The 25,263-nt window shown below is 37.1% G+C and overlaps 1 protein-coding gene across 16 annotated transcripts in view; it reads right to left on the bottom strand.

The window, feature by feature from the left end:
• Nucleotides 1-25,263, bottom strand: part of LOC122796513 (poly(rC)-binding protein 3-like) — an 819,027-nt gene that overhangs the window by 54,175 nt on the left and 739,589 nt on the right. For 12 of the 16 annotated variants that reach the window (XM_044065073.1, XM_044065067.1, XM_044065066.1 and 9 more), the window contains one exon: nt 11,244-11,413. In XM_044065073.1, coding sequence (XP_043921008.1) covers nt 11,244-11,413 — 170 coding nt within the window. The remainder of the gene's footprint in view (nt 1-11,243; nt 11,414-25,263) is intronic. The other 4 variants (XM_044065072.1, XM_044065071.1, XM_044065070.1 and 1 more) reach the window with 1 other exon arrangement.

The following is a 25,263-nucleotide window of genomic DNA, read 5'->3' on the forward strand; positions in this document are numbered from 1 at the left end:
ACATACTTTTTGGTTTTGGAATGAGTCCTTCACATATAACTCAGTGCACATACTTTGTGGTTTTGGAATGAGTCCTTCACACATTTCTCAGTGCACATACTTTGTGGTTTTGGAATGAGTCCTTCACACATTAATCAGTGTACATGCTTTGGGGTTTTGGAATGAGAGCTTCACACATCTCACAGTGCACATACTTTTTGGTTTTGGAATGAGTCCTTCACATATAACTCAGTGTACATACTTTGGGGTTTTGGAAGGAGAGCTTCACACATTTCTCAGTGCACATACTTTGGGGTTTTGGAATGAGAACTATAGTTAGAAGTGCTGGATTCATTGCTTAAATGAACTTCCTCTTTACAGCACATAGCCTGATGTATAGAGCAGTCATTTTCCTTAGTTGCTGAACTTACAGACAACAAATACATTTACTAAACAAGCATTAAGTGAATGTTAGTTGAATGTGAGTGCCAGACAAAATCAAAGGTATGAAAAACAACAAATACACATGATCATGAAGAGATTTTTTTTTTTTGTTGATAGGTGCAGCGATTGTTGTCAAAAACATATATGCTTCTTTGCATGGGTTCTTATTGGACATGGTATTGTAACACCTCAGGCACTATGCATGCATGTATCACTGACTATTTATTCTGCACTGGGACTATAATGTTATGTTGCACAGCTGTACAATGAGTCAGTGACATGGTCACTCCTATGTGATGACTTGTATCACTGACTATTCTGCACTGGGACTATAACATTATGTTACATAGCTGCACAATGAGACAGTGACATGGTCACTCCTATGTGATGACTTGTATCACTGAATATTTATTCTGCACTGGGACTATTTATTTATTTATTTTTATTTTACATTTGTTGACCGGGAAAGTCCGACTGGATATATGTCCATTTTCAGCGGAGGCCTGGAGAAAAAAGCTCTAAATACAATAAAGAAATTTTGTAGACATAGTTAAAAAGGATTTTTGACTATTAAGACTCAAGTTAAACTTTAAACAATACTTAGTATACATATTCTTTACAAGTACAGTCATAGAGAATAAAATAACACAGGTAGAGAGTTGTTGCATGGGCTAACAAAAAGTCTTAGGAATAGTTAAAAAAGGGAAATAAACAAAGCAAGAGGAATCCAGTACTATAGACTTAAAAAAAAGAAGCCAAAAGGAGACAGTGTCAGTCAGGATTTGAGCATGGGTATAGCCATTGTGATTTTAGGAAGATTTTAAGTTGTTTTTTGAAAAGAGGATTGGATCTCAGGGATGTCAGTTCTCTTGGAAGCTTGTTCCAAGGGTTACCAATCGAGTTAGTAAATAGGCAGTCCCCAGATTTGTTATTGGATTTTAGGGTAGAGACAAGTACTCTGTTTGGCAGATCATAAGGTTAGAATATTTTGATATGGGCTAATAAGGTTTCTGAGTATGGGAGCATTTGAGGGATGATGCAGGATCTTGTGAATGATTATGAGTTGCTGAAAAAGAAACTGGCTTTGCAGTTCTAACCATCTGAGAAGTTTGAGATTTTTGCAGTGGTGGGTACAAAATGGGGCATTAGTGGCAAATCTGGCTATGTTGTTATAAGATGTTGCCAACTTATTAATACTGCTTTTGGAGATTTTTGTATAAACTGGTGAGGCATAGAGGAGGGTAGAGATTAGGTGAGTTTGGCCAATAGTAGTCCTGGCTGAAGGTGTAAGAAAGGGTTTAATTCTGTACAGGGAACCAAGTTTTCTATTAACTGATTTGACAGTTAGGTTGATATGAGTGTCAAAATTAAGATTGTGATCAATTGTTACCCCTAAAAGTTTGGTGGTTATGTCAGGAGCTATTAATGTACTATACATATAAGGGACTATAATGTTATGTTGCACAGCTGTACAATGAGTCAGTGACATGGTCACTCCTATGTGATGACTATCTCTGATTTAATTCAGTTTAAAATGGTAAAAAAGAAGTTTTGGCACAGAAGTCCAGAAGAAGACCTTATGCTGGTTGAGATAGCAGACTTGTGATTGCCTGAGTAAAAACATTAGTCAAAATGGGGTACAAGTGATTCTACATATAAACAAAAACTTTTAAAGGTACTTATATTATAAAACAATTTATGAAACTTTATATTTGGACATGAACAGCTGACTTTAAAGACAATGCAGCATGAATTTCAAATAACAGTATGCACAAACTGTTTAAAGACAATATCTATAAAAGTGTACTTATATAAGTCAAAAGACTGACTAAATTGTGCAGTGGTTAAAAAAGGATGGATTTCTTACACAAATATTATTTAAAATGGGGTTGTATTAAATGAGTTTTGTATAAGCTTATAATTCATCAAGTTAACAATACACAATGACTTTTTACACCAAATAGGCATAAGCTAATGATCAAATGTTGAAACAAACTGGATGCATTTTTGTGGCCTTAAGAGCTGTGTACCAACAAATTTCATATGCAGTTGTGCAAAATGTGATTGTTTAAATCAAAGAAAAATGGGCAATCAGCAATATGAAGTAGAAATAGACTTTTAACAGTGTGTATCGATGCAAAACTAATGACTATTGCATATCAGTGTCTAAGATGAAGTGCTTGATTACTGGTCTGGGTTTGGCAGGATGCACATAAAGTAAAGGAGAATATATGTGTTTGATGGTGGATGCAAGTTTAAAATGGCTGAGCCTACTATTTGTATTAATGTGTTTGGTACTGCCATGGATAAATGAGGAAGTTGTACAGGGATTAAAATCAAGTCTCTGATCATAACCAACGTCTTATGTGTTCGAGATATGGATGTCAGGAAACTCAGCATGAAAGCAAAGCTAGCTACAGGAACAGTGTCCACTTTATTGGTGTCCGAGAAGGTAAGGAAGAGGGAAGTCATGTGGAAGTCTTGAAAAAAGGAGTTATATTGACTTTTGAAATTGTTACAACCACAGATTATACAGCATTCACATATAGTAGCATTGAAGGGACAATCAAATAACTTGCCCAGAAATTTGATAGTAAGATTCCTGGGCTATAATGACAGAAAAACACTTCTTAGGAGAGACAGAAAACTTGGTCAGGGCAAGGGCTAATGTCAGAATAGCATCAAATTACAGCAATGTATTAGTTAAATGGAAAACAAAGTAATGGTACCTGTTACCAGAAAGCTTAGAGACTTAGGTTATCAGTGTCAGATGTGCTTCCCAGCAACACTTAGCATTATAGTAGAGGTTCAACAAACAGCTTTTGACAGGCCAGAAAATACCACTAGTGTCTTTGATACCCTGTCTTTGAGTGTCACAGAGGTCTCAAAATTGTACTTTGGCAGATATATGTCAGATGGATGCGTTTTCAGGTGGCAGGACAAGAGGAGAGCTGAGGGGACCCTCCAGTTTCACCTACAAAGACACCAAGAGAGAATAAAATTAGATAACTACTTCATTTAGCCTACAAATCTGTCCCATTCCCACAAGTGTCATCTTCTCACCAGTCTTACTTAACCATTCCAACTCAAAACAGACCTATAACACTGCAGATAAGACAACAGCAGGAGATAGAAGGCAGCCAATTTAGTACACTAGTCCCAGCATCAAAAGACCTGGAATTCATAGATGTTGTTACTTTATAGGAGCAGCTGGAGATAGAGAAGTAAAAACCTCCACAACCTGAGCTGATGACTGTGAGGCCTATCGAGACACTATTACAGAAGGGAATTAAGGCTTCTACTGAAGTTCTCCATTCCACTGGTATAAGGAACATATAAGCAGCAGGACTACTGTTCTGTATCTTGATTTAGTTTTAATTATTCATGATTATTATGCTATGGTGTGAATACTTGAGAACTTATAAAAGATGCTGGGAGGGCAGCATGCTATATAAGTTTTAAGGTAGTTCCACTGGAATAGTAGTGTCATCTTGAACTTTGGCATGTGAAGAGGGGTCAAACCTCACTGAGATCTGGAAAGAGTTTTCTTTTCTTTTCCTCCATCATTCTGGTTTTCCAGGGGTCATTACCCTACGATACATTAGCACTCATACACCGTGCGATTGAACAACCTGTACTGAATTGCTGTTCTGTTTATCTGATAACTGAATATGTTTGTTTTGAATATTAAATGTAACTTGTCTCACCTATTCTCTGGTATGCAAGGTTCTGGCTATAACCAAATACAAAAGGGGGGTCACAGAACATACAAACAAAACTCACGTCTTGGAATGGAAGGAGAATATTAAAGTGGACAGGTAAAATGCATGCTTTTCATTTCTCAAGTAGGGTGCCCACATGCTTTGCTTTCATAAGAAACTACATGTACCACTAATGGGATTGTTAAGATTTATAAGGAATGGAGGGGACAGGGAAGCCAGCTTTGTGCAATCAGCTGAGAGAGACATAATTATTCAGATTCACCAAGCACTCAATTGGAAACTTCTTAAAAATGCAAAAACAGAGATTGATAATACTAAAAATACTGAAAATAAATGCAGCAAAATTGATTTTTCTAGTAGGGATTTTTTTGTGGACCAAATGAAGATTCTTTAGAGACATTTAGAGAAATTTCTGAAACAGTAAAATAAATGGGTAATTCTTGTATCCCTATAGTTGTACGGGAAGAATTTAGTTTTGCTCTTAATTCACAAAAGGATAGGCTTCTGGCAGGCAGGCAACATTTTTCATGTCTAACTAAATGAATCTTACAAATTCCTGGAGCGCCTTCCATCCAATGGACACAGATTATACTTTTTGCAATAGGAAGCATGAGTGGGCTAGACTACCTTATTAGAGCAAGGAATACTCAAAAAGTGTTTTCAAATGAGCATCTAACTTTCTTTATCAGATCCCAATGCTTTGGTAAGGGAAACAATGGGTTTGAATAACCCTGTTATGTACAGAAAATGGAGAATCAGCACATTTGTATTAAAGGATAGAACAGCCAAAGAAAATATTTAGCAGGCTTTACAATAATATATAAGGGATTATTTTGAAAAAGGCCTGAATTACACACCTGTAAGTCTAACCAGCTCCATCTGCAAGGCCATGGAAACCTTATCAACAAAAACATAGGTGACCTCCAAATGCTGGCTCCAACCCAGTTTGGCTTTGTTAAGGGTAGATCATGCTTATTAAACCTGATAGACTTTTTTGAGAATGTCACCAAACCAATGGATGAAGGTAAGACAGTGCACACAGCCTATATTGACTTTGCCAAGGCTTTCAACACAATCCCCCACTCTGGCATCATTGAGAAACTCTCCCAGCTGGGGATTCATCTTTATGTTACTAGATGGATAGGCAACTGGCTCACCAACAGAACATACTCTGTCAAAATTGGTGACTCCACCTCAACCAGTAGATCCGTCACCAGTGGAGTACCATAGGGGTCTGTGCTGGGCCCCTTCATGTTTGGCATCTATTTCTCAGAAGTCCAGGCCAAAGTAGATGGCCTGTGGCTCACCAAGTTCGCTAATGATTTCAAACTGGGAGCAATCACTGAGTCCCCTAACGATGTCAACATATTATAAGAAGGGCTAACACAAATGAATGACTGGTGCCACAGCCATAGTCTAAAACTAAATGCCAAAAAAATGCATTATTATTCCCTTTGGCAAAACGGAATTCCCTAAAAATTACAATATTGATAGCACACCCCTGAGTTCCAACCCAGTGGTGTGAAACTTGGGAACACAGGTTGATAGCAATCTGAACTTTGATCACCAAGTTTCCACAGTGGTAAGGAATGCCTTCTAAATAGCGCATTTCATAAGCAAGGGCATAGCATCCAGGTCAAGGGATGTTATAACTCCACTGTACTCGACCATCATCAGACCACAAATACAGAATAATGCACTCTTTTGCTTGTACCTCACCAGACACCTGCAGCAGCTGAAGAGACCTCAGAGGTTTCTCACTAAGAAAATACAGGGACTCCAAGCTATGACCTACATGGATAGGCTGAAAGCCCTGTCACTTTACTCTGTATCTTATTCTGAGAGGTGATATGCCATTTCCAAAGAAGGAAATTAGTCAAGCAATCTGTATGCTTCATGGAGGAAAAGTACCAGGCTCTGATGGTATACCAGGAGAATTCTTCCCCTCTTTTAATGAAAGTTCAAGAGAAGAATTATATGCTGTTTACAATTCTTCAAAACTATATGGTCATTTCCCTGTTTTGTCCCAGCTGGCTTTAATAATCTTTCTTCTAAAACTGGAGCAGGATCATCAGTCTCTCATGGGTTAAAGACCTATATCACTATTGCAGACAAAACCAAAGTGTATGATGAAATCATGGCTCTGAGACTGGAAAAGCTGCTATCTAAACTCATACATTATGCTCAACAGGGTTTCATAAAGGGTAGAGTTGGATGGCCTGACTTGATCATGGCTAAATCTCCCACAGTGCAGTAAGGGCCAGCCCACTCTGATGACAGCACACTTCCTTAACTTCAAAAAAGCATTTGAATTCCTGGAATGGGACTTCCTTTCACAGACGAGAGATTATGGACTGAAAAATCACTTCTCTGATAAGTGTAGACTCCTCTATGCAGACCTACAAGCACAAGTAGTAGCAAATGGAGTTATTTCATTATCACTTAAACTATACAGGAATACACAACAAGGATGACTGATTTCCTCCCTGCTGTTTGAATTAGTCACAGAAGCATTAGCTACATATCTTCAGCAGCATTGTGCCTATGCTAGCATTAAATGAAATGGGGAGTTGTTTTATTTCTCCATATGGTTTGCTGATGATGAGGTTCTGGAGATAAGCAGCCCTCTAGGAAATTTGCCTCCAATTTTTAAGTTGCTAGTATGACTTAATAAAATTTCAGTGTTGACCTGAAATCAATAAAAATATGTCCTCCTACCATTAAACTCTGTGGCTGTACCTCAAAATAAAGCTTTAATAGACTTAAATATCACCACCACAAAACAATACTCTTCTATAGAAATTATTCTGGACACCAGCATTTTGTGGCTACCAGACTAGAATCTCAAATCTTTATCACAGAAGACTGGGTCAATTCAAACAGAGTGAAAGAAGCTAAAACTTCCCTTTCTGGCCAAAATTCATGACATTGAAATGTGTCTCTTTCCCAAACTCCTCTTCTGTGTGAGAGGTATTCCCATTTTAGATAAAACCAAATATCCAGAGAAGTTTCAAAAAAATTACTATTGTCCTTCCTTTGGGAGGAGACTCTCCCAAGGCTCCTAAAACTCTCACAGGCCCATGAAATACATTGGGATAAGTTTGTCTGACATTAAATGGTACACCAGGATGACATCTACAGTACAAACCCTTCAAGCAAGAACACTTCCACTCCTCATTTGGGTTCCAATAGAATTAAAGTTTAACAACATTAGGAAGCTAATCATAGCTGTGAAGGGCTAGAACAAGATTTTGGATTCAGAATGTAGAGACATGTATGGCATGTAGGAATTTTTCGGTTGAGTGTGTTTGTGGGACAGGATAAGGGTAACCCCATGTATAAGGTGGAAGTTAGTCCCATCCATTGGCAAACATGGATTAATCAAGCTATGTTCTTCTGTCAAGATTTCTGTTCTTCAGATCAGGATGACTTATTATCCTTTCAAGAATGCAGTAATAAAATGAGGACAGGTACTTATGTATGTGGCAACATTTTCAAATAAAGCTAGTCCCTTAAATTAGAATCTCTGTCTCAATGTAAGAAGGGAACAGTGTCACAAAACCTGAGAAGATTGTTCAGACAGGAGTATTTATTTATTTTATTTACTGACATTTGATTCCTGGGAAAGTCTGACTGGGTAGGAGTCCATTTTGAGAAGAGGACCAGGGAGAAAAGCTCCAAAAAATAAAAAGTATCAAAGAGATACTTTTTCTGTGATTTGTGCTCATCTCACTAGTTTAGCATTTGTGTAAATGGATGCACTAAGACATAAATTGGATGCATTACTTCCTACACATATAAATCCCAATTGAGAAATAGTAGCAAATCCTAGAAGCATAATATGACTTTTCAGACATTCCTACATTAGTATTTACATGCTATAAAATTATTTACAAATGGCATATGTTATGGAATTATCCCCTAATTAATGTAGCTTGGGATAAGGTGCTAGCAGAGCTTTCATAGACACTGCAGCAATTTCTCTCTGGATATGAATACTCTAGCTTTTTGCTATGAGGGACAGAAGTAATTCACCTTCTGCACTTACAACAATTCAAACAAATGTTAGGAACGGTTACCTTGCAGGTTGCAGCTATCATGTTTAATAATTTATGAATAAAACCCTCAGAATTTTTAAAGGAAATATCCATTTATGAGATTAAACATTGGCATGGCTGTAAGTCTAAATTGTGTGGACTAGAATTTCAGCAGTACTGGTTAACCTTTTTAGTTTGTGGGAAATGATTATCTGTACTTGACACTTGCTTATAAACACGGTTATAGAAAACAATTATGTGGCGAAATACAATTTAAGCAGTAGCTTTCCTTTCAATGGAAAATATATAATATTTACTTTAGAAGAATTAAAGACATTTGGAGAAGAACACTTTCGTTTGTTTCTTTTGTTTCTTTGTTTGTTTTAGTATTCATTTGTTCTAATGTGCAACATAGTTTGTGGAGCACACTTTGCATCGAAAATATGTGATAGTTGTTTTTTCTCTGTAATGAAATAAACATGAAATATATTGAAAATGCAACTGTGTTAAATGTACAGTTGCTTGGAATAAAATGAAATAAATAAAAAATAAAAAACAGAAGGCTATATAAACCTTTAATGTCAGTGCTTAAGAGAAGTGAAGTCTGAGATACTACTAGTTTCTGCAGAGACTTCAGAATCACTATTAAGCTAACTATATCAGTTACCAAGAACTGAAGATATTGAGAAGACAACAGCAGTAATACAAGCAGGTTATGTGGCTTTCGTAGCTGAAATTAACTTTTTTATGACTGACCTGTAGATGCAGCTAAGCCAACTGACATGGGGAGCTCAAAGAACTGGCTTTAACTAAAAAAAAATACCAAATGTAAATCAAGAAGAATATTTATCTTCACAGTGTGTACCAAAGCTTTTCTATAAGATATTGCAACAACCCCTTTTTCATGCCTAGAAATCTCTGTTTACATGTAATGCTTAGTGCAGGCAGGTTTGGTATGCCATACAATGTCATTCCAAAGCCTGCTGCAATTAAAGTCAGAGCACAGTGGGGTAAGACATTGTACACTAAAATGTTTTACTTCATTGCATAGAGATTATATGCCATGCACAGCGTAATCATGGAAGTCCCCCCCATGTAAGCATGGCTTAAAAGCCTTAGAAATGAAGTATTGGCTGGTCCCAATGAAATGTGAATCTAGCCATGCACATGGAAGATAGCAAGCTGCTAGTGCTGCAACTCCCCTCCCTCGATAATAAATTGTCACCATCGTTTTAGCCCACCCCCTGCCTGTGCATCAAGGGATCATTTTATCTTTTCCTTAATAATGTACTATAACTACATGTGAGAATATTCCCTTAATACCACCAGATTGTATGCCACTCCTGAGAGCATCTTCAAGAATGTTTTAGTCTTTCAGTGTGATGTTTGTAAGATCATAGAGCTGAAAAGTACTGATCACCCAAGATCACTGCTTCTAAACACGAGTAATTAAATAGTCAAAATATTTGTGATAATAGATTATTGCAGAGCATGAAAAATGCCCAGGTCAATTTATAAATATTTTAATATACTGTTGTTTGGTTGCCTGCTATTGCAGGTGTCAAGCAGAGATACTGAGTGCAAAGGAATCTCCCTAACCATGGATGCTCAAATGCACCAGTAACCAGTAGATGTTCTTTTAGCAGTTTGATGACTGATACTACTTAAAACAGACACAGTAAGTCACAGTTTTCTTTTAATTTGCATTGTGTATTTTTTAAAATAAACTTTCAGAATGATGCCTCTTTGTCAGCAAGCTATGCGTTCAGTTACAGCTAATAATATAATTAAAACTGTAAATAGCCTATATCAGGCATACAAACTGACTGTGTAAATGCAATGCAGTTTCATGACTCTTTAGTTATGGGTGAAGGATGTGTGTTTGTATTTACACTGGCTGTGAAAACTAAATAGAACTGACTTTGGACTTACTGATGCAGAAGTTATGTGTAACATCTGTAATTGGGGCTAAGCAATACATATTTCATTTGTTTGTTAACTGGGTTAGAGCACTGATTTCCATGGTCCTTTTTCAGACTCAGCCCAGGAGTACTGTGTGGTTAAATGACTTGCACAGTACCACACAGGTGGGGTAACGGAGCCTAAGGGACTCAAACTCTCGACTAGTGGACCACAGAAAACAGCTTGTTAACTGTTTATTAATCCTCTGTGCCAACTGCCAGGCATTGGTTGGTGCTTAAAATGTTTTCTCAAAGAGAGGGCAACAAATATAATGCAATTTAAAGCATAAATCTCAAAATATCTATCCATGGACTTAACCACAGAAGCAAACTAGCAGGATATTGTCTTGAATAAATATTATGCCTTTAAAAATATTAATGACAGCCGCATAAAAACTTCAGTGAAGTCAAACTCCCAACACTTGTGTGTGTGTGTGTGTGTGTGTGTGTGTGTGTGTGTGTGTGTGTGTGTGTGTGTGTGTGTGTGTGTGTGTGTGTATGTATGTTCATGCATACACAAATATGATTTGCCTTACCCAACTTTTCTGTAATAACTGGGTAATATGACAGCTATTCCTCCTTTAAATCTTGATATATACAGTCACAGCTGTGGATAACCTTTGAATTAAATCACTGAATCTGTTCTGCATTTGCCAACAACAAAAATGAAAAGTTTGCAGCTGTTCTATCAGATATATGAACTCTTCAAACAAGGCCCTATTTTGTGATGTTAAATGAGGGAATAGAATTTCCATTAAATTGATACCCTTGCTAATAGAAAGTAAGTAGTGATGTTGCAGCAAACTTTGATAGGGTATTGGTGCTATGACGCAATATTGTACCATATGAATGTGATAAATTAATCCACTTGGATAATGTACGTTGCATAGTACATATCATTAAGTGTTTCGGTCCATACATAGTAATATGTTTTACTTGCTATTTTATTGCCCAGTAATTGTAAATTAGAACTGTCTTGCATTCAGTCAGAAAACCTTTTTACTCATTTTACAGTGATTCACAAAAAGCGCACACCTGTTTTAAAAGAGACATCAGACTGTTAACACACTGGGAAGCACTGGATGTAAAAGTGAACTCACCTTGCATTAATGAGGTACTGTGCTAAGCTGATGTTTGCAGGGGAACCTGTGATTGTAATTTGCCGTTCTACTGATCCTTCCATGGCATTAGCAATCTTGATTTGTGCCCCTGACATCTGTCTGATTTCATTGATCTTACTTCCTTGCCTGCCAATAATGCAGCCTATTAGCTGGGGAGACAGACAGACACATAATACAAATCTGTTAAGATTAAATGCAGTATTAAAAAATGTAGTGAAACTCTAAGTAATTATTTGACACCAGATCCAGTGAAGATCATCAACCACCAGTTGATATTACATACATTATAAATTTTAAAGAAATCCCACAAAGCTGTTTTATCCTTTGAGAAAGTAAGAAGGACTTGAGGTGGTATGCAAGAAGCAAAAACTGCCCACACTGTTTCTTATAAAAATATATTAGCATAATACAGATCTATGTCAGATTATCAAATTTCCAGTACTTAGAAATTCATATGGCTGGGACCATATGATCAAAGTTTTGGAACTTTGAACATTAACAAAAAAAAAAATCTATTTTTTAACGTTTTCGCAGGAGGCACCCCCCTGCACCCCCCACCCCCCCACACCCCCTGCTAATTAAATATACCAGCTCTGAGATTGCACTACATTGCAGAAAAGGGTACATTTCCTGTTTCAAGCTCTACCATGATTTCCATTCAAAACATTCAAAGTTTCAAGACTTCGATCATATGGTCTCATCCAAATGACTTTCAAAGTATTGAAACTTCGATAATCTGATACGGACCCCATAATACATATATCAGTAAAGCATACAGTATGTGTACTTTCTTGAAAAGTAATATACCTCTCTGAAACCATAATCATGTTGGTCCTTGGTTTTAAAATTACAGCACATTTATTTATGCTGCATTGAGCATTTGCAAAGATGCGTTGTAATATTTAGGATAACTAATGGAAACATGAAACATAATCACACAGGCATTATGCACACTCATACTGACCAGCAAAGTAAATCAGGACTGCCAAACTGTGCATTTCATTCAGAAACCCTCAGAGTCTCAAAAATGTGGGCCATTGAAAGACACTCAAGTATTGATGTACTTATTTTAACCCATTTGGTAATCTGCTTAACTAACATTCCAGATATTCTGCAATTTTATATTTCATTGTACTGCCAGACTAACACAGGGTTTTATATATATGAATGAAACAGTTACAGACTGTGGAGAGTTAACTATTACAGTATGACATATAGAGAAGAAAGAGTCTTTGAAATGGTCAGTATATTTATTTTTAGTGAAATCTATAGTTAACCACCTTGTATAGACAAAGAAAACCTGTGACTTGCAGTGACACTTTTTAAGGTTTATACATTAAGCATTGGGCTTTCAGATTTTATGACGATAAGGTTGAAAGGTCTTTTTGCAGGAACTGCAGCCAGTTTCAGTATTCTAGGACATTTTTAAACTCTAACCATACTTTACAAACAGTGGCTACTCTTGAAGCCATGGTATAACTTGTGAAAAGATGCTTCACATCTTACAAATTACCTTCTGAAACAGGGATTTGGAACATTTACCACAGATGTCAAGATTGTGTTTTTTTGTGCAGTGACTATGCAGCATACATTTAAGTCATTAAAGATAAACAGTATGAGAAAACTTAAAGACATCTTACAAAGTGTTAAACTATGGACATTGAGAACACAAAATATTAGTGAGTACCAGTCAGAAGTAGGAATTTCAGGATGATGCTTTCTGGTGGTGAGATATTCCTATTGCAAAATATGATGACTGGCATCCTTTTAAAAGGTTAGATGTTGTGGTCATGGTCTTATGTATATGCTTTACTCTGTAGGCACCTTATTTATTAGGTCATACAATTACACTTCTTCTTTCTATGACTTTCCATACTGTACTAATGATGCATATACATTTGAATGTATACTTACAGTACACTATATTTATCTTTTCTTATCCTTGGCAATTTTTTCCTGAAGTTACTTTACTGAAAATCTTGTAGAGCACCTCTACTGTGTGTTGTTTTGGACTTGTGCCCTGTGCAGGTACTGTACTTAGGATATAGCATATCCTGGATCAGACTTATCAGAAGATGCACAGCACTGCCTTCACTCAGTACACCTAACCATGGCGATGCCTCATGGCCTCATGGGTGTTTTACAAAACAGGCCCAGGCTTCTGCAATTACACAGATAAGCAATAGTCAAGGACTCATAAAAGTAACACCTGGAATGGTGCTAGTTAAGACCTACAAAGTGAAATTTTTGTCTGAAAAATATTTCAATATCCAGCAATGCCGGAATACTGTACTAGTACCCTTTCTTTGTCATTATACTTAGTCCCTGATGGCCACCACATGGGCCAATATATTGATGACAGTTCCCAGTGGCTATTGACCCCATTATCTTCCTGATTGCATATAATCATAAACAAACAAAACAAATTACCTTATGTCTGATTTCTACAGTCATCATAACTGCAAAGTACAATAACTAAAAACACACCACTTGTCTTCTTTGAATGACCCCTATGCCCCAGAGATGCAACAATTTATTTAGTCACAGTAATGTAAAGAGCCCCCCAAAAAACTTTGGTGTTTGGAATTCACTCCTACCTCTGTGCCTGCAAAAACACAACTCCTGGTGGTGTAACACACATCACAGTCCTTGTCATACCAGGACAGTTTGGCACCAAATGGCACCAAATTAATATGAGTAGTCCCAGATCTGGGAAAGAGATGGGATAAACTGGCAATTAATTGACAAAAAGTATTTGACAAAAACAATACTTTCCTGGGCAGTTATAGTTTGAAATAATCTTATGGCCAGGTCGAAAGGTATTTCTACTTGCTGTTTTCTGGCTGGAATAATCTCAGAGGGTAACCAGATGACAATACTTATCAGGGAAAATTTGATAAACCTTCAGCTTTCAAATACCAGATAATGCTTCAGCCAGGTAAAGAGAAAAATTGTGCCATGTTCTTACAGAGGTTACAGCCTGATACAATGGTGTATTGAAGACTGGTCACATATTGGAGCACAAGTGGGCAAACTATAATTAACAGGGCTCAATCTGTATAGTACATACTGACTCAGTAGTGACACAGGACACTGTGCTGTTGTAGGGCATTGATATTTGTGTCACTTTCAATTTCTCAGAGATTGTTGCTCTTTTTCTTTGTGGTGGCCTGGATAATGAGTCTCTTTGTATAACCTGTACAAGTATCTGTCCAAGACAAGTTTTCACCTGTGCACTTCTTATACTGGAGTATAGCTGCCTAGGCTGCAAACATTCTTAGATAGCTTACGAGCAAAAAGTAACACTTAGAGAGTTCCCAATTTTAGATGTTTACACCATTCTGCACATCTTAATATCTCATTTGCAAAACATTATATCCCTTTCACAAAACTGTTAATAAAAGCACAAATGGTCAGCCTTAAAACTAAGTTTCTGTGGCCCATCTTTCTATCCACCTGAGAGTAGAGTTTTCTTATCACATCCTTCCACTAGTTCCTTAACTTATATTCCTTACCACTTATTTATTTACATTAGGTGGCCAAGTCTGTTGAATTGGGCAGTGCTCATTTTCAGTGGAGTCCAGGAAGAAGGGCTAGAGAACAACTTTTAAACAGGCTTATGTCTAGCATACATTTAGCAAGCTTGATGGTTAGCTAATAAACTGACATGATTTGGTAAACAGTGAGAAAAAGTGTTTAAAAAATAATATCCAGAAACAGACTAGAGAAAGATTGGCCACAGAAAGGATGATCCAGGTGTATTTTATTTCACATAAAGTGCAATTAAAAATGACTACAGAAATAAATGAGAAACATGAAATGCATACACATTACATCTGAAGGCCGACCAAAAACATGAATTAACAGATTAAATAAATCACAGCTTTCTGTGTTAGTATAAGATGGCAGGTATGGACACTGTGATAGCAATAACATTGTAATTAAAATGGACACCTGCCAGCAGAAAATCTTCATGTAATTCAGAAACAGCATATCAAATTAGTGTAAAGATAGTCTCTCAATGAGTTTTTGAATATACTTCTTGAGAAAATTTGTTGTAGGCCAACTAGAAAGCTACTTTTCAGACTCAGAAAATGACCAACTTTCATATGACTCATAATGTATTACAGAAAATCTTGTTGTAATTCACAAAGGCCATTCGCTGCGCTACCATGGACTAGTTTCCCTTAAGGAAATAGAGATAAAGTATAATATAGTGTGGGTATAGATTTTAATTAACTCCTTGTATTTTTTCATTAAACTAGGGCAACTGCAAAATACTAGAGCTGCTCAGAATAAAGAGGGCTTTGGTCTATAATTTTGCATAATGCTGGCCAGCAAATAGCCATTCAGAGTCGACAGCAAGAAGCATTACAGTATATTGAACATATGCAGTTTCTTTTGTTACCTTTCTTGTGTTTCGGTAGTATCCCTTACTGGGCGTTCATTAATAGTACTCATATCCCGACCCCATAACTATGACATTAGGGGATGCAGCATTTTGATCTCTTTATCTTTATTGAAAATGAAAATATCCTCCGCTGAAAGTTAATGCTCCTCCGTGAACAGCAACAAATAAAAATGATAAAAACACACACAGGAGCAAAGCAATGAAGGGGCAAATGAAGCTGATGCCCAAATATAAAGTCCACTATTAACTGAAATAATCCAATCTTCCAAACGACAGGTAGTAAAGAATTTATTGATGTAGGTAAGCGCTTTCGCTTTGTTAAGCTTCTTCAGACCTTTACATACAAATATGTGTCTAACAAATATATACTAAAAAAGGCACCAAAACCAAATAATTAAAAAACGCCCATCTAATTAGCTATGAACGCATCACAAACATCTATTGTAAATAGTTAAAAACAACAGCGTGTTCTTAGTTATTCTGCAACACAGCAGATAAACAAAAACATTCTCATTATAAAAGTTAATAACACATGTCTGCTGCATTAGTCAATATGCTGAAAAATATATAATACTATATTTCTAAAATGCATGATATTGGTTATACATCAAAAGTATATACATGCCAAACTTTAAAGGTGCAGACTTAGATATATATTAATATGTTGATACAAATATAAATTAAAAAGTTGTTCATATTTCAACTTTATTTCATAGGAGGTTCACCATAAAATATCTGGACAAACTATCTACGCTGTTAATGGTCTTCCACTAAGTGTCTGTAACTACCAAATAGTTATTAGCTTCTATCAGAAGAGACTGTAAGAATATATTTAGAGACAGTCATCATTTCAGTGGGTGTACATGTTAAACCTTCCATAAAATATAAATTGATTCTTATTTGTGTTTCAAGCTTCTTTGTTTTAATAAAGGTTTCAGGGGTACTTTGCCGTTTAGTCCTGGCGACCTATCGGCTCTAAGTTTGATGATCCACTGTGTCTCCCTAGCTTCCGTAAAGTTAATAATATCACCTCTTCTATGTGTAATAGTTATTTCTTCTAAAATCCTAAAGACAAAAGAGTGATTCATGTCAGTATCATATACATGTTTCAGGCATTCTTTGTGTTGGCCATCCTAATATGATATGTGTGTTCCCGAATCCTGTCCCTAAGGCATCGATTCGTTTTGCCTACATAGAATGCCAAACAAAATTTGCAGGATGCTAGATAGACTACATTTTTCGTCATACAATTCCCATAAGCCTTCATACTAAAGTCACCTAATCCTAGAGGATGTGTAAACACGTGTTCTTTCGAAATATAGGAACAAAAATTGCATGAATTACAAGGTTCCGTATGGAAACCATCTATACCTTGTTTCTTAGAATTTAGTTTGGGGTAACACAAAAGGCTTTTCAAGTTCTTCTTATTCTTATAGATGAACTTCGGTTTATCCCCAGCTATATCCCTAATCTTGGGGTCAACTGATAGAATATGCCAATGTTTGGTATAAATATCTTTTATTTGACCTATGTCTTTAGTGTAATATACCGGAAACTTAATACCTTGAGCGGTATTGCATAGTTTTTCAGTAATTCTTGTGTCATCATTACCCTGATTATTTTCTCTCCTCAAATCAGTAGAGAAGTATGGTTTGGCCATTGTCTCTCTTAAAACTGGCATCTCTTCTGTGATCAACTGATAATCACTCACATTGTAACATCTCTCATTCAACATCTCCTTTAATTCACTCAGATCTTTCTCATAGGTAGCATCAACTGGTGTATACCTAGAAATACGTATAGCCTGCCCTCTTACTAAATTCTTGTATACATAGCCAGGATGCATACTCTGCCTATGTAGGAGTGTATTTTTGTAACATGGTTTGCGGTATAATCCTGTGTTAATCAAACCATTGGGCAGCTTCTCCACATATATGTCCAAGAAAGGGATACACTGATCGGACCAATCAAACGTAAAACTCAAAAAGTCTATATATGTATTCATCTCTCTCATAAATGTCTCCAATTGTGTGGATGTACCTCTCCAGATGAAGAAGAGGTCATCCACAAACCGTCTATAAAAGGAGACATGTTCCCTATATAGTGCGCTCTGAAACAGGAACCTACTCTCCCATTCTGCCATCACGAGATTGGCGTAGCTATTGGCACAAGAAGTGCCCATAGCTACGCCATCTCTCTGGAGAAAGGTCCTGTCCTGAAAGCAAAATATGTTTGATTGTAACACTATCTCCAGTAATTCAATGAGTAATTCAATACAATCAACCATACCAGAGTTACTCAAGAAGTTCCTCACCATGTCTATCCCCGCTCTATTCGGTATCATGGTGAAGAGCGACTGCACATCCATAGTAGCAAATAAAACATCTCCTGAATCAAAAGATGTACCTACATGCCTACAGAGGTCCAACAAAAACTGCTTAGTATCTTTGAGTATGTGGCAATTCAAATCTACTACAGGTCTCATCATGCTCTCTATATAAATTGACAGAGGTTCTGTGGACCATCCCCTACCTGCCACTATCGGTCTCATAGGTGGCTGGGTGGGATGTTTATGCATTTTAGGAAGTCCCTGTATGACAGGTAGCAAGGGATGTTGCACTAATAAAAAATCAAACGTTATTGACCAATCTTTGTTTGATTTTTTATTAGTGCAACATCCCTTGCTACCTGTCATACAGGGACTTCCTAAAATGCATAAACATCCCACCCAGCCACCTATGAGACCGATAGTGGCAGGTAGGGGATGGTCCACAGAACCTCTGTCAATTTATATAGAGAGCATGATGAGACCTGTAGTAGATTTGAATTGCCACATACTCAAAGATACTAAGCAGTTTTTGTTGGACCTCTATAGGCATGTAGGTACATCTTTTGATTCAGGAGATGTTTTATTTGCTACTATGGATGTGCAGTCGCTCTTCACCATGATACCGAATAGAGCGGGGATAGACATGGTGAGGAACTTCTTGAGTAACTCTGGTATGGTTGATTGTATTGAATTACTCATTGAATTACTGGAGATAGTGTTACAATCAAACATATTTTGCTTTCAGGACAGGACCTTTCTCCAGAGAGATGGCGTAGCTATGGGCACTTCTTGTGCCAATAGCTACGCCAATCTCGTGATGGCAGAATGGGAGAGTAGGTTCCTGTTTCAGAGCGCACTATATAGGGAACATGTCTCCTTTTATAGACGGTTTGTGGATGACCTCTTCTTCATCTGGAGAGGTACATCCACACAATTGGAGACATTTATGAGAGAGATGAATACATATATAGACTTTTTGAGTTTTACGTTTGATTGGTCCGATCAGTGTATCCCTTTCTTGGACATATATGTGGAGAAGCTGCCCAATGGTTTGATTAACACAGGATTATACCGCAAACCATGTTACAAAAATACACTCCTACATAGGCAGAGTATGCATCCTGGCTATGTATACAAGAATTTAGTAAGAGGGCAGGCTATACGTATTTCTAGGTATACACCAGTTGATGCTACCTATGAGAAAGATCTGAGTGAATTAAAGGAGATGTTGAATGAGAGATGTTACAATGTGAGTGATTATCAGTTGATCACAGAAGAGATGCCAGTTTTAAGAGAGACAATGGCCAAACCATACTTCTCTACTGATTTGAGGAGAGAAAATAATCAGGGTAATGATGACACAAGAATTACTGAAAAACTATGCAATACCGCCAAGGTATTAAGTTTCCGGTATATTACACTAAAGACATAGGTCAAATAAAAGATATTTATACCAAACATTGGCATATTCTATCAGTTGACCCCAAGATTAGGGATATAGCTGGGGATAAACTGAAGTTCATCTATAAGAATAAGAAGAACTTGAAAAGCCTTTTGTGTTACCCCAAACTAAATTCTAAGAAACAAGGTATAGATGGTTTCCATACGGAACCTTGTAATTCATGCAATTTTTGTTCCTATATTTCGAAAGAACACGTGTTTACACATCCTCTAGGATTAGGTGACTTTAGTATGAAGGCTTATGGGAATTGTATGACGAAAAATGTAGTCTATCTAGCATCCTGCAAATTTTGTTTGGCATTCTATGTAGGCAAAACGAATCGATGCCTTAGGGACAGGATTCGGGAACACACATATCATATTAGGATGGCCAACACAAAGAATGCCTTGGCGAAACATGTATATGATACTGACATGAATCACTCTTTTGTCTTTAGGATTTTAGAAGAAATAACTATTACACATAGAAGAGGTGATATTATTAACTTTACGGAAGCTAGGGAGACACAGTGGATCATCAAACTTAGAGCCAATAGGTCGCCAGGACTAAACGGCAAAGTACCCCTGAAACCTTTATTAAAACAAAGAAGCTTGAAACACAAATAAGAATCAATTTATATTTTATGGAAGGTTTAACATGTACACCCACTGAAATGATGACTGTCTCTAAATATATTCTTACAGTCTCTTCTGATAGAAGCTAATAACTATTTGGTAGTTACAGACACTTAGTGGAAGACCATTAACAGCGTAGATAGTTTGTCCAGATGTTTTATGGTGAACCTCCTATGAAATAAAGTTGAAATATGAACAACTTTTTAATTTATATTTGTATCAACATATTAATATATATCTAAGTCTGCACCTTTAAAGTTTGGCATGTATATACTTTTGATGTATAACCAATATCATGCATTTTAGAAATATAGTATTATATATTTTTCAGCATATTGACTAATGCAGCAGACATGTGTTATTAACTTTTATAATGAGAATGTTTTTGTTTATCTGCTGTGTTGCAGAATAACTAAGAACACGCTGTTGTTTTTAACTATTTACAATAGATGTTTGTGATGCGTTCATAGCTAATTAGATGGGCGTTTTTTAATTATTTGGTTTTGGCGCCTTTTTTAGTATATATTTGTTAGACACATATTTGTATGTAAAGGTCTGAAGAAGCTTAACAAAGCGAAAGCGCTTACCTACATCAATAAATTCTTTACTACCTGTCGTTTGGAAGATTGGATTATTTCAGTTAATAGTGGACTTTATATTTGGGCATCAGCTTCATTTGCCCCTTCATTGCTTTGCTCCTGTGTGTGTTTTTATCATCTTTATCTTTATTGTTTTTATAAAGAAGGAAAACAAAGCAAAGCCCGTCATCGGTTCTTCCCTCCACAAGGCAGTGCCCTCTCCTAGCTCTCCAAGTGAATACCATCACTTCTTATCTCCTACTTTTTGAAGAATAAATGCTGTAATCCTGATTGCAGAGACAACTTCAGTCTTCAGAGATGATCAGTTAACTGGATCATTCATACCTTAATGTGTTTCAGAGGGGTTAGAGCTTCTATTGCAGCATGATTGTGTTTACATATATTCAGGAGTCATTATACTTCTAGATGGACTGTTTGCAAATGTGTCATTTAATCACTTACGTATTTGAGCAAATGTTCAATGAAACCTGCCAAGGGGGCTACAAAGTTGAGTGTGGGTGGGGGTTGGGGGGTGGAGTCGTCTTTCCTCTACCATGCGGTAATTTGAACGTTGATTCATATGGCCCCTACATGTTGGTATAGAGGGCATTGCCTCCATAGACAAATGTTTTATTAAGCTTTGATTAGTTCTTTTAATGAATGCAATCTTGTGCATATTTTAATAGCCAAATTACATTTATTATGACAAGTTTCATGAAATCACCTGCCCTTGACTTTATATATTCTGATTTTTTAGAATACTTCCATATAACCAACAGACTCTCAGGTAGCTACATTCACCAATGGAGTTTCAAGAATGATGCTTCAAATCATATTTCTGCAATAATTTAAAAGCTTTAGATTTGACTTTATGATCAAAGCAAAAAAAAAAAAAAAAAAACAGTGTTGCAAATTTGCTACAAAATAAAGTTACACACTATCACTTATTTTTGTGAACATGTTTCTTAATTGTGGTGCTTGTCACTACTTTTACCCCAAATTTATTTTGATTTTATTTTTCTTCCCACTACAATTGTCTGCAGTTACATGCAAGCATTTCTCTTTGATTCGATTTGTGATACTTACAATTTGTACATGAAAACTATCATCTGGGAATACATGTATTATGAATAGACAAATAATGAGATATAAACCAGTATATAACTCTGATGTTAGAAGTCAAAACATAGAAAGTAAACATCAGCTGCAGCAGTATTTGAGCAGCCTAGTCTGAGCGCTCATGTCTTAGTTAAAAAAAAAAAATCTTCCTATAAACTGTAGCAAACTGCTGCAGTTTAGACCACAAAGGGAGTGCTACAGCACTCATGTTTGACAGCAAATGCAGTACCAAAGCTGGTATTGTATTAAACAGATCCAGATCAGCTGATTGCATCCCCCCAACAGGTTCTAGGTTACAACATCGACAGCACATTACACCGACAACGACATCACCGACACCACATCATCGACAGTTCACAAACACGACACCTCATACACTCAACACATCATCACAACAACCAATAAACAAAACAAATCCCCTGTCCAAAAACCACACACACACACAACACAAGCACACCTAAATCCTAACAAACAAACACTAAACCTTACATTCACAACTATCTACAACCCTAACCGAAACCCTAACCCTAAGGTCCGTCACTATCGCACACTAACCTAACCCGTGCCCTAACCCTAACTCACTTAACCCTCCCCTAACCCAAAAACTTCACTACTGCACCCTTACCTAACCCGCGCCCTAACCCTAACTCACTTAACCCGCCCCTAACCCAAAAAATTTCACTACTGCACCCTTACCTAACCCGCGCCCTAACCCTAACTCACTTAACCCACCCCTATCCCTACAGACTGTCAACATCGCACACTTACCTTACTCGCACCCTAACGTCCGTCACTACCGCATACTTACACATCCTTTCCCCATGTCGGTGTTTTCATCCGTCGATCCTCTGGCGTCGGTGATTTCGTTGTCGGTCTTGTCATCTGTTGATGTTGTAACCCAGACCCATATATATATATATATATCACAGGGAGGTGTCTGCTATGGAAGGCCACACAAGCAATCCATGTCAGAACTGCCCATCAATTACTTTGTATGACCTATGCAGACATCTGAATCCCTATCTGCTGACTGTGAAGTTCCCAGCACCCATACATCCTTGTAGAACTCAGTGTATCAGTTACCCCAGCTGCCTTCCTGCATTCATGACTCCTGCCACTTTTCACCATATTACTATTGTGGTACACAACTGTCCATATAATATGTATGCCCTCCACTGCCCTCTTAGTCCGTTTCATCCTATCCTGTTGTGTATTGCCACAAAAAGGTACTGTGGGTCATATCCAAGCATCACTATCCTTAAACTATAGTTCTTTGCTGTCCTAACAATCAACTGCATGTTAAGGAAAAAAAAGAGAAAAAGAAAAAGGTCCTGTCTTACTTAAGGAAAATTTAAAAAAAAAGTTCCTTTCAATTGAAACTGTTCTCTTTTGAAAACTGTTGCAAGCTACTTACTACAAATACTACACACAAAATACACTGAAGTGCTTCATTTCTGAATATTAGCGATACTGGAATACCTCCCAATCAGCATCTCTCCTTGAAGCCATACTTTTCAATTCCTCCACATTTGGAGGAGATCTCTGATTTTAGCCTCCAAAATAACATCTATTGTTCTATTCTACTTTGACTGTAAACTGATTTGCTGTCAGTCTCAAGTTAGAGCCAGTAACATTTTTTGGAGCACATCACAGTCCAACAGGACATGCTAAAATATGTTTTGCACCATTACAATGAGAGACATAGCAGAGGTAACACTGTTTGAGTGAGAGGAATGTAAGCTGGCAAACACAGAAGGAAAATAAACGTTTGTTTATGAGAAGATAGTGTTACATGTTTTGCAGCAATTACTTTCTGATGGCAAATAGTACTGGATTTAGAGGGATTGCTGTCTGCTGCTGTTTCTGTGGTTGCTTGGCTTACTTAAAGAATAGCTCTCAGATGTCCATAAATTTGTATAATGCCCCTGGTGTTGACTCATATGTTTGCTCTAACCCTTGTAAAATGTTCACTTTTCTGGCACCTAAGGATTACTGTCAGTCACTAATGCCAGACATTAATGTTTCACACTTCTTATTGTTCAGAAAATTCATGCCACCGCAAAACCTGTTTCTCTATTAACTTTTTAGTGCATTAGAGCAATATTTAAAAACTGTCCAGAGTTTGGCCCTGTGTCCCCCATTATTTTTGGTCTTCTCCCTGATTCCTGAGTACAGAAGTGGAGAACAATGGTTAATGTCTTGTTACTCCCATGTCTACACTGATGTTGACAGTGTTTCTCGTTTTGGATGTTGTCTCTGTGAACTGCCTGGAGAAGAAGGAAAGATTTGTTCTTTTTTTTCTGAGTACTTGCAATTTATCAGTTCAATTCTATTTTTAAATGCCCTCGTTGTGAATGTACAATTATCAGTGCTGTCAAGGTGTAATAAAGGTCAGAGTTATTAAATTATTAATGTTTTAATGACAACATATTATTTTTAAATATATTTATTATACAGCTGTGTGTTAATACATGCCTGCCTTTAATATTTCACCAGATTATGACACTGCCAATAATAGCCTTTCTAATTCCTACAAATGCAGTACAGCTCTGAACTCAAACTAAATCCTGTGTGCTAATAAGCATTAGAAAATCAGTGTTGATCTATGTCACCTGTAGTGTGTGACACTGAACACATCTGTAGTTTTAGCTGTGCCAGCCTGCTACAGTCAGTTTGTCTATGATTCTCTTTGGCAGATTAAGGAAAAGCATGTATTAACAGGGATCTTCAATTACTAAAGGAGAACATTCGTTATTCATGGTGCCTGTATGTAAATGCAGGTGGAACAGAAAAAAAATGCCCACCTAAATATAGCATGGGAAGTACGCCTGCTTCGATTCACTGTGCCACCAAGAATGTGGTAGCTTTTGTGTGTCCAGGAGAAGAACTACTGCAAAAGTATTAACAGACTACACTGAGGAAAAAGCTCTGCCTTCCTTCTACATGCCATTATACATCCCCTAAGTGACTGGGTCATGTGTATCTAGAGACAGGTTCGATGTTAAAACTTCTTGTATTTAGTAACCTGCTAACCGATATCTTATTAGCAGTCTGTTTTAGGGAGCGGTGACAGGTACTAGGTATGGTAGATTTAATACTGACTACTACCTAATTGCCAAAGACTGCTTCAGAGGGTACATGCGGATCTACATGTGTGTGTGTGTGTGTGTGTGTGTGGGGGGGGGGGGTGCCAGACATGTTTTTGTTAGTAAATTTTACAGAAGCCTCCAAGACAGCAAATTTGCATACTATGTTTCCACCCCCCCCCCCCAGCCTGCCCCCTGGAGTGAATTTATGCATAAGCAACTTTTAAATGCTATGATTTCAGACTGTCTGCTATGATTTTGAAAGCCGAAAGGCTGAGAGGTATGCTTACAGCTCAGTCTAAGGTGATAATCTTTCAGCATTTAGAAACATAAATTGGAACGCACAGTACATAATTCTATGTTTAGTTTTCATTCTGTGATTCAACACTTTAAAAAGATT

The sequence above is a fragment of the Protopterus annectens genome, chromosome 3.part0 (genome assembly GCF_019279795.1).
Source record: "Protopterus annectens isolate FY-2018-M chromosome 3.part0, PAN1.0, whole genome shotgun sequence".
In the NCBI taxonomy this organism is placed as follows: domain Eukaryota; kingdom Metazoa; phylum Chordata; order Ceratodontiformes; family Protopteridae; genus Protopterus; species Protopterus annectens.